General features: G+C 44.1%; 1 protein-coding gene across 1 annotated transcript in view; it reads right to left on the reverse strand.

The window, feature by feature from the left end:
- Nucleotides 1–10410, reverse strand: part of LOC102678499 (protein split ends-like) — a 200485-nt gene that overhangs the window by 16075 nt on the left and 174000 nt on the right. Inside the window, exon 3 of the mRNA XM_031509949.1 lies at nt 5411–5630. Within this exon, the coding sequence (XP_031365809.1) occupies nt 5411–5630 (220 nt within the window). The remainder of the gene's footprint in view (nt 1–5410; nt 5631–10410) is intronic.

The raw sequence follows: 10410 nt of genomic DNA on the forward strand, positions 1-10410 counted from the left end.
GAGACGGCGTAGCAATTACTGGGATATACAATCTATCGTTTAAGGGTGAAACGATATCGCAAATTCAATTTGACAGGGGGACAAATCTCGAGGAAGAAATTACGAAAAATTCTCTTCCGTTTCTTCTCTACGATCCATCCATCCATCCATCCATCCATTCAAAACTAAACGAAGAAAAAAAAGAATAAAAATAAGATCCCTAACTTATTTCTTTTTTTTCTTCCCCCATTCGACGCACAAACATTCGTTCCTATTTATATGGCAAAAATACCGAAAATCGTTCCCATCGTTCTCGATCAACTATCGCGATACAGATCGAAGCAGCGCGTTCGATCGGATGTCGGCGGATCTGGACACAGACGCCGATCGAACCGAGCCATGACGAGGCATAATTAGAACGATCGTGCGGGAGAGAGTTCCGATTCGAATCCTCTTCTTCTCGGCCACGAGTCGACGATTGACGGCGGACCAGCGGCGGATTCGAAGGCACTCGAATCACTCGAAAACCCAATTGAACCTCGGCCAACAACGACTACCTCCCCCCGTGTCGTTGTTCGCTTCATGAGGAATGTGGCGAGCGAAGTGGATCGTGGACGTAACGACGTGGCCGGGCCGTTGATGCGGACTAAACGGAAGCGGGGTAAAATGCGCTTGCGCGACCACAACAGGACGTCGGTCGAGGACGAGGCCGGAGGTGGAGGTTTGGAACGGGGGTGAACATCACTCGGGGCAGGCGCAAGAATCACAACCGGACACAGACGTTGGACCGCAGCTCCTCTTCTCTCCTCGCACATACGGAGCGGGCTACGTGGCGCCTCTGCCTCTTCGTACGAAATTAACCCTTATCAACTCTCTGTNCCTTCCTGTCACCCCCCACCACGGCCAGTCTCATCCAAACTAACATCGTCGCGTTGACGTCGCTGGCAGCGAATGGTGAGCGGATTCTTTCCTCCTCCCGGGACTTATTGATCGCCCCGGACGATAAGAAGACACGAGCCGGCCGATTGGTTCCTCTTCCGGCTAGCTCGCGGCCTCGCCAACCCTAACACCCGATCAACGCAGGACCGTGGCCCGTGGCTGGATTCCAGCCGAATGCAAATTTGTGGATCGTCCGTCGAGGCCTCCTCCTTTCGACCAACGTCTGCGATTTCGCAGGACACAGGAATTTTCGGAGATCTCTTCTAATGCCGTTTCGAATCGTAGGGATATTAGATTGTTGAATTTTACGACAATTGATAATTTTAAGATCGTGATCTATATTATTTAATTTTTTGAATCAAACAAGGGGAAGAGAATCTCCTCGGAGCTTGATGTATTAACGTGTATATACTTGCTCGCGAGTATCGTTGAGCAAATCTTGAAATATCAGAAGGTCGACTCCCATAATAAGACGGTAAACGAGGTAAGGTTGAGGGTAGTTAGGGGCGCGCTCTCTGTGAAATCGTTTCCTCCGGGATATCAAACGGCGCAAAGCATATCGCGCCGTCGTAACTCGGTCGTGATCGATCGAGAGTAACAGGGAGAGCTTGTTTATCGCATCTCTGGAAAATTGCTCTACAGGGCGAGGAGAACGCGTCACGATCACTCGAACACGCTTCCAATTTTCAATTTTAATGCAAATGTATTCGTACAGTTTATCGAGAAAAAAAGCTACAATAATCGATATATCTTGATCTACGCTTATATAAATCGCTCCTGTTTCTATATCTCCTATTTCAATATTCAATTTTCGTGCATCGTCGAAGAAAATTCTTTCTTTCATTCGTTCCACCTGCATAATTCGCCCAATCCAATTCACCCGTCTTACGTTATTAACGTGTCAACGGAGAATACATCCCGTCGTCGAATAAAATTCAATAGCCTCGATCCGAGGAGAACAAATTCCAGATACGTGTATCTCCAAGCATATATACCCGATCTCTTCGTCAAACGGATCGCATATTAAAAACGAGCATCCAGATACGAGTAACCATCCGTCGGAATTCTATTTAATATCGGCTCGATCGAGTTTTCGTCGTTTCTCGGTCGAGTCCCTCCGGTAAGCCGGTGTACACGCATAAAATCCATTCCTTCAAACCTCCAAAGAGAGGAAAAAAAGAAAGAGAGAAAGAGAGAAAGAAAGAAAGAAAAAAGGAGAAAAATCCGAGAAGAAGGGACGAAAAGAAATGAAATCGACTTTCGTTATTGAGACTCCGCGTATTCCGCGTGGAAGAGCGACGACGATAAAGATTCATTCGATCCCTCATCCCCCCTTTGCCCCTCGGCTTATTCCTTTTATTTCTCCGCTTCGCGATTCGGGAGGGTGTGTGTATATGTGTGTGTGTTTGCACACCACGTGAGCGTATTACCTCCACCGTTGAAACGGCTCGATGGAGGGGGAAGAAGGAGAGGGTGGAGGGAGCGAGGAGAACTGGGGGCGACGTTTTCTCGGACCGCGTCGTTTTATATCACCGGAAAATTGGAATCGAAGCGACGCCCGTGTTAAAACGAGCCTGCAGAGTTTCACGAAGGTATTGACGGTGGTGGGTGTATGTGTTTGTAGATCGACACGTACGAGATTTATGACGGGGAATCGGTTAGGAAGGGATGAATTTTTGTGTAAAAAAATAAGGCAACACGGAACACGTGGTTTTTTTCTTTTTAAATCGGAGATTTTGAAAATTTGATTGAATGGTGTGAAAATTCGATCGAAAGATTTTTACGTGAAAATAGAACAATGGACGAATGGTAATTTTTAAAGGTTGGAGATTTTGATGAAAATTTGCTTAAATTTGTAATTCGCGTGTATCGTTGTATATTTATAAGAGTGATTTAAAATCGTTATATTTTGAAGATTGATGAAAGATATTTTTTTTTTCTTTTTTCTTTTTTTACTAGAGAAAGAAATATCGAGAAATTCACAAAGAAAGAGAGAAATGTTTGCATAATATTTTAAATATCATCGGTACTCGTTTCATGTGATAACGTTCGAGAGCTGGGATATTTTTATTTTTTAAAAGTAGAAACTGTCGCATCGTTGCATTTTTCCTTGATGCATTTCATTATTTCGACGGGAATAAAAATAAACGGGAGAGAATTTTTAATGCAAAGTACGGCGATGATATATAAAAAAAAAAAAAAAAAGAAATTAAAAAAAATAAAAAAAAAGCAGCAGAAAAAACGCACGAGCAGAATGGCTGAGTAATAACAGTGAATCCATGTGTTTGTATACACATCCGAGTAAAAATGTTTTCAAGAGCTACATCATAAAAGCGGAAAATACTTGGAGCGATGAGGTAAGCGAACGCGCGTTGAATATTTGTCGGAATTTTTAAAGCTTCGAATTAACGATACGGCGCAGTTGTCGTTTATTCTTAACTCGCTCTGCATCCATCGTATTTTCTACCGGAATAATAACGATATCTTTTATTCTCGTAAAAATCATATTTCAAAATTATACGCGATATCGTACGAATTTTCGCGATTAAAATTAAATTTCTTCCGATCGATCTTCTCGCGATTCGCCACTCTCGATTCGCGAATTAAAAAGAGGGAAACAAAGAGATCATTTGAAATTTCGAAAAAAAAAACGAGACGACGAAACGCACGGTGGAACGGCCGATTAAGAATCGCGGTGTCCTTACAACGCAACGGAAACCAAACGGACGGATCAAAACGCACTCGACGAATATCAATGCCGATGGGGTGGGCGAACTATTGTTCACCCTCACGAGCGAGAACCGTAAGCGAGCGTACCATGGAATAACAGCCGTTTAATTAGCGACGCGACGAAGAAAGGAAAAGACGAAAAAGGGAATAAAGAAGCGGGCGAGGGCGGGCGAAAAAGGAGCGAACGAGTAGCGGCGACGAGATCGAAAGAGAGAGAGAGAGAGTGAGAGAGAGAGAACGAAAAAAAAAAAATATAAAAAAATAAATAAATAAATAAAAAGAGGAAGAAAGAGTGGGTCTCGCATGGTCGGTTATATAGGATTTAGTAATGAAATCCGGACGGGAGAGTTTAGCCGCCACGGTGATACATCATTCCACCCCCCTGGGCCAACGCCTCCATCCCACCTTCCCATCCAACGCTTGCCACCTCCGTCCTTTTCTCTTTTTCCTCTGTTTTCTTCTCCCCCTCCGCTCCATCGAAAGCTTTAATGCCGTCGCTCTGTGCGCGAAAAGAGGAGACCGCGAGGGACGAGGAGAGGCGAGGGAACAAAGAGGGGAGAGAGGGTTGGGCGAAGGGGGTGGCAACAGACCCCGCTAATGTCGCAATTTCGTCGTTCCTTTTCTCCTTCCTACCCCCTTGCCACTTTTTTTCCTCGCCCTTCCCTCCCCCTCCTCCTCCCCCTCCCGGTCCGCCGCGCCCTAACCCCCACGCCCGCTCGATGCCGGCCGCTCTTCTCTTCTCCTCGCCGCGAGGCGCGCGCGAGAGAGCGAGCGGGCGGATGGTTTGCACGAGGAAAAACTTTTGGTCGTCCTCCAATAAAAGTTTTCGCTCTCCCCCTCCCTCCCCCTCCGTGTTTTCTGCTACGGCGGTGAATAAACGTTCCGCCCGATTATGGCGGTTCCGCGCCGACTACCGGAAACTGGCGGAACTTTGTTAATACGGCGGATCGATGGGAAAACTTCTTCGGCGGGGATATATATCGACGGATGGGTAAGAGGGTGGAGGAGGAAGGTGGGGGATGTGTACGTGGCCTCTCGTCTGGATCCTGGATACATATATATATATATGTATATATGTATATATATATATATATATACACGCGAGATTGATTGGCGAGTATGTATAATGCGATCGAGTTGGAGGAGAAGAGAACCAGCCAAGGAACTTTTCCCGGGGGAAAATTCTGATTTTGATCGATCGCCGCTCTACACCCTAGGAGGGGGTGGTGCGCGGATGGAAAACTGCCCCGGATGGAAAAATTCCTTCCACGCGAGATTTCCCTTGCGAGATTAAGGATGTGAGAGGTGTGTGTGTGTGTGTATGTATATGCGCGCCTCTAATTGGAGAATCTTCAGTTTTGTTGTTCTCGTGTATATACGCGAAACCACTTGCGAAACGAAAGCGAAAAATAAATTCCTACGATGAGACTCGGATTAAATCTCGACTGTTTCAATTCGGATACAATACTCCCTCCCCCCCTCCTCTCCAGTTATAAAAATCTTATCCACGATCGACACGTTCGCTTTACGACATCGTTCGAATCCCGAGATATCTCTTCTCGATCCAAAGCTTCCAATCTACTCGTCGCTTATCGGAATTATGCAAATCGCGAAAGGAAGAATGGATCAACGTTCGAATCGAAGGAGAGAGAGGGAGAAAGAGAGAGAGAGAGAGAGAGAGAGAGAAAGAGAGAAGAATCGATTAGATAGGTCGAAATTAGCGGCGAGGACGGAATTGGAACACGCAAGGTCATACTCTTACCTTTCCTGGCTTTGTCAGGCGAGGTGGGCGAGTCAGCGTTCACGTGGATCGCGGTTGCGCCCGGTCCGGCGGATAAAGCCGAGGAGGAGACCGCCGGTGTACAGGATGCAACAGGACTGGCAGCCGCCGTAGTTGGCAGCAAAAGTTTCCTCTTATGGTTGCACAGCTTGGTCATCTCCCGCGTCTTGCCCTGATCCGGGCTCCAAGGTCGTGTCACAACCTGAAACAAGAACGTTGGAACAGCGGTTAGTTGCTAGCCGAGAATCTCGCGTGTGTGTTTCGAATGAGAGAGAAAGAGAGAGAGGGGGGAAGGGATGGAAATAATCGATGAAGATCGTTCGAATGATATTTCGGAATTGTGATCACCCGGGATGTAACCCGGGCAGAAATAATATATTGTCTCGATGCTTTGAGTAGAAACTTGCCGTTGTTTCAATTTACGACAATAGCAGTATCCATGAAAGTTACGTAACTATCCGCTTGAAATTATAATTATTAAGGTACATTAAATCGATCATCGATCATTAATATATTCAAATATCTAAATGAATTATATATGCACATTTAACAATTGTGTCTCATGTAATTGAAATCTCTATTAAAACCGATATTAACGTAATAATAATAAAATAAATTATCATATGATATTTCGTATATACATATATGTATACTAGAGTAAAATCGGTATTCGAACTCGAGAGAGAGAGAGAAAGAGAGAGAATAGGAAATAATTTTATTAATTTTGCGGCAAGGGATCGGTAATAAATATTCTCGATAATACTGTATTTACTAAACACCCGCGTTCGAAAAGAAAGCAGTAAAATCCGCACATTCCCTCCCATACAATACACGCAATATCTGGTGCCAGGTTCATAATTTCGCGGTCTCGTCGGTATCAGTTCGTAAAGAGGATTGTGAGGGAGACGGAGGGGTTGGGTTGGGTTGGGTTGGGTTGGGGGGAGGGAGGAAAAAAGAAGCATCGTAAAAGGCCGCGGTTCTCCTGTGTATAACGTATCGAATTTACGAGGGAATAACCTTTGGCATTTGTTCAAGCGATCCGGCCACAACCCTCGAGACACGGGTAATGGAGATTGACTGTACGGGCGCGGACATTGAAATAAAGAGGCGGAATCACGTAATGAAAACGAGTTATTCCGCCCACGACCTACTTTTACACCCGGCGAGAGACGAAAACCGCGATGCGGCCACGTTTTCCCACGTCAGGAAATGTCTATGTATTATGCATCGAAACGTTTAAATTCCGGTTATTGGAACAATTCGAGCCGATAATTATCCAATTACGCGTAATTGCGCAATCGCGCGCGCGCGCATGCACGCCCATCACCCACGCGGCCAATTTGATTCGCAAACAGTATTCGTATTTATTCGTGCAAATTAGCCGATCCCTAATTATTCGAGTCAAGAAAATGGAAATTGAAAACAATTGGCATTGTACTTGAACACAATTGCGAGTTGCACAATTTTTTTGATTCAGCAAGAAGCATTTTATTCTATGCGTATTGTATCGATGTGAAATTTTTTTACATCCTATATTGTTCTCGTTTGATTTAAGCTCACCTAAAAGGATCTTTTTTTCTTTTTTCTTACTTTATCTTGATTCGAGATATATGTTGTATTAAATGTTGTGAGATTAATAATTTTTGAAGTTCTTTTCATTTTCTCTTTTCGCTTCGCACTCGTAGATCATTACATCTAACGAGAGATTGCTTCAAGTATTTTTAATTATCGCCCAAGAATATCGCAAAATTAAAAAACATAAAAATAAGACGAAAAATTGAAATTATACGTTCTTCCTTAACTTGTTTCTTACAAAAAAAAAAAAAAAAAAAAAAAAAAAAAAAAAAAAAAAAAAAAAAAAACACGAAACAAACGTGTTCCAATCCGAATTCCCAACGTGACGATGGGAATGGAGTCTCAAAAAAATCCGGTCTCACAGGTCACGTCGCAAGACGAATAAAAAAAACGCGCACAGCCGTGGACCAGAAATTAACGACGCCCACACATAATGAGCAACAACGGAAAAAAAAAAAAAAGAAAAGAAAAGAAAAGGAAAAAGAAGAGGGAGGGGGAGGAAAAAAGAGAGAGAGAGAGAGAGAGAGAGAGAAAAAATGACGAAGCAGCTCGGCGGCGTGTGTACCGCGCCGCGTCGTCTTATTTACGATGCGTCGTAATGGCACTGTGTACGCAGCCGTAAATTGCCGCGGAACGTCTCACAGGCTGACACGTAACACGGTGAAGTCCTCGACGACCATTACCGGACATCGGCCCGTAGCCTTCCAACTTGGACACGTTTTAACTCCGTGCATGGAGGAGCAAACGCGCATCGATCATGAGATTCATGAGATCTTCCCTCTCTTTCCCTCCTTCTCCTTCCCCTTTTCTCTTTCCCCTCCTCTCGCAATTCTTCATCTTCTCCATTCTCCTCTTCTCTCTCTCTCTCTCTCTTAAATTCTCCTTCCTTTCCCTCCTTCTCTTTCTCTCTCTGTATTCTCCTTCCCTCCTTCTCCCCCCTCCCCATTTGCCCTCGTTCGCTTTGGCCCTTTTCGAGGCTCCTCGCTGGCTTTTGCGCGACGCTCGCTCGCGCCGGTGTTCGCCAATTATGGCGAGACAGCGGGAATCGTGGAGGGAAACGGGCAGATTATCTCGAGTTTTACCGAACCCCGAAGGTGGTCCACGGGCTTTTCGGAGACGCTTACGTAACCGCGGCGTCTCGCTTCGCAAGTTATGCGACGTTTCTGCTGCTCGAGGATTGCGAGACCGTCGGTCGCCTTTATAGGCGGTTTCGTTTCGTCGAGTTGTAACGATACAACGAAGGGAAGGGGAGGGAGGGAGGGAGAAGAGAGGGAGAGAGAGAGAAGGGAGGGAGGGATGGAGCGAAAGGAGAAGATGGACGGAGGATTTGCATAAGAGGGTCGCCGATTACAGGGTCGATAACACCCGGACGCCAAGTTTGCCGCGTATTGATGTTTCGATGGCCGTCCTCCCCCCTGCCCCCTCCCTCCGCCGGTTTAATATTCACGCCCCCGTGACTCCTTAATTGGCAGGAAACTAACTTCGACCACTATCCGAGTTCTAGTACGTGAAATAAATTCCTGTCGAACTCGGGCCAAAGAAATTACCCGTCTATCCGGGTATGAGATGTTTTAACACCTCGAGAGTTGTTGGCAAGTTTTGATCATGAGACGAGACACGAGATAATTTTGTGAGTGAGATAATTTTTGTAAAATTGCTAATAGATAAATTGATATAAATCGTTATGAATTTACGTATAACGATGTTATGATTAATTATATTCCATTTGTATAAATTCGCATAAATTTGCATTTATATAAATGGTTTCAGATTTTATCAAATATATTCGACGATTGTATATTGGTTGTTATTTATCAACGTGTAATCGAATAAATCGTGTTAATATCGCGTATAAATTATTGCAATTAATCCTAAACGTAAGGCGAGACTATTGTTGCTGTAAAAAAAAAAAAAAAAAATCACGAAGACGGGGTTTTTCGAACTCGTTTCATAAACGGGCGACGAGCTGTCGTAAACAAGATATTGCGATTTATCCTCCACGCTTTTGTGCCATTATACCCGCTCGAGGTGTTGCGAATAATGTAGGATATTGAAAATAGGTTTCCGCAGAAAAAAAAAAAAAAAGAAAGAAAAATGCTTAAACAGCCCGTAATTATTCATCTTGGGTGGTTTTCTCAACCGACATCGGTAATTGTCTGCAATAGGATAACTAATTGCGGACGAAGAGACGGGGTAATTATCGAGTAACTTCTTTGGCACAGAAACGGTGGACGTAACGGTGTGACGACGATCTTGAAAGAGTCGCAAGTATTGGTAAATGCTTTAAACAAGCAAGGCGTGGAAAGATATACGAAGGATTTTGCAAAAACCGATATTTTATAAAAAACGATTTACCATTACCACGAGCCTAATATAAAGAAATTATGCACGACTCGAATGACTCACCATCTCCAACAACTCGAGACTCGAAATCTGATTTAACTTCGACCAACAGGAATTCCTCCGTTTGAACGACGCACAATGCCCTCCATTCGCACCGACTTAAATTAAAAAAAAAAAATGCAACGCATGCGCGAGAAAACTCAAGTGCAAGGTCACTCGTTTTCAAATTGTTTTCGATCCATTTTACTTTTCCTATTCGAATATAGACGTCTCGAAGCAAGGATATAAAATTGTATGTTCGAAATCGAGGATTATATTCCGAGATACGAGGCAGGATAAAATCGGCGATGAACGTAACACGAGAAGCGTGTCGTGAAGTTTTATCGTGGCAGAGTCCGGAGCACTGGCAGGTTAATTAACAACGACCTGAATACTACGTCGAGATTACGCGTATTTCGCGGCGGTCGGCCTTGGCGTCCAGAGAGAGCCGACGAGTTGGCGTGTAATGACGTATACCGTCGGTTAACTCAATCAGAACGTGCTCCCTCCGACCGGTCTGTTGTTCGTTCTCCTTCTGGCGAGCCGCTCATCAACGCTAATCGCGTCCACTTACGCGACACGCCGCGCCGTTATATCGAATAAAATTGCACCGCGATCGGCTCGTTTCGCGCCACGTTTTTGAAATCGTGTCTGCGCGCGCCGTGTGCGCGCGGAATCGCGCGAGATTTAAACCTCGCGAGAGATGAAATTTATCAATCTTTGTTCTAGGGGAAGATAAATATGTTTATTTACGAGAATAATCGTGGGGATTAATATGTCGATGTGTATTTGAATAATATTAATGTTCGCAATTTTTTAAAAATTAAAATACATTTCATGTAGGAATATATCATATAAATGTATGATTAAAAAAGCAGCGTTAAGAAATTAAATTGAATATGTAATGAAAAGAAGTTTTCAAAGTGATATTTCGACCAAATTTCGCCAGAATTTCATACGAAAACCGAATAATTAAAAGGTAAAAACTGCAAATGGGAAATATTAAAGCGAAAAAAAAAAAAAAA

The sequence above is a fragment of the Apis dorsata genome, unplaced genomic scaffold, assembly GCF_000469605.1.
Source record: "Apis dorsata unplaced genomic scaffold, Apis dorsata 1.3 scaffold_194, whole genome shotgun sequence".
In the NCBI taxonomy this organism is placed as follows: Eukaryota; Metazoa; Arthropoda; class Insecta; order Hymenoptera; family Apidae; genus Apis; species Apis dorsata.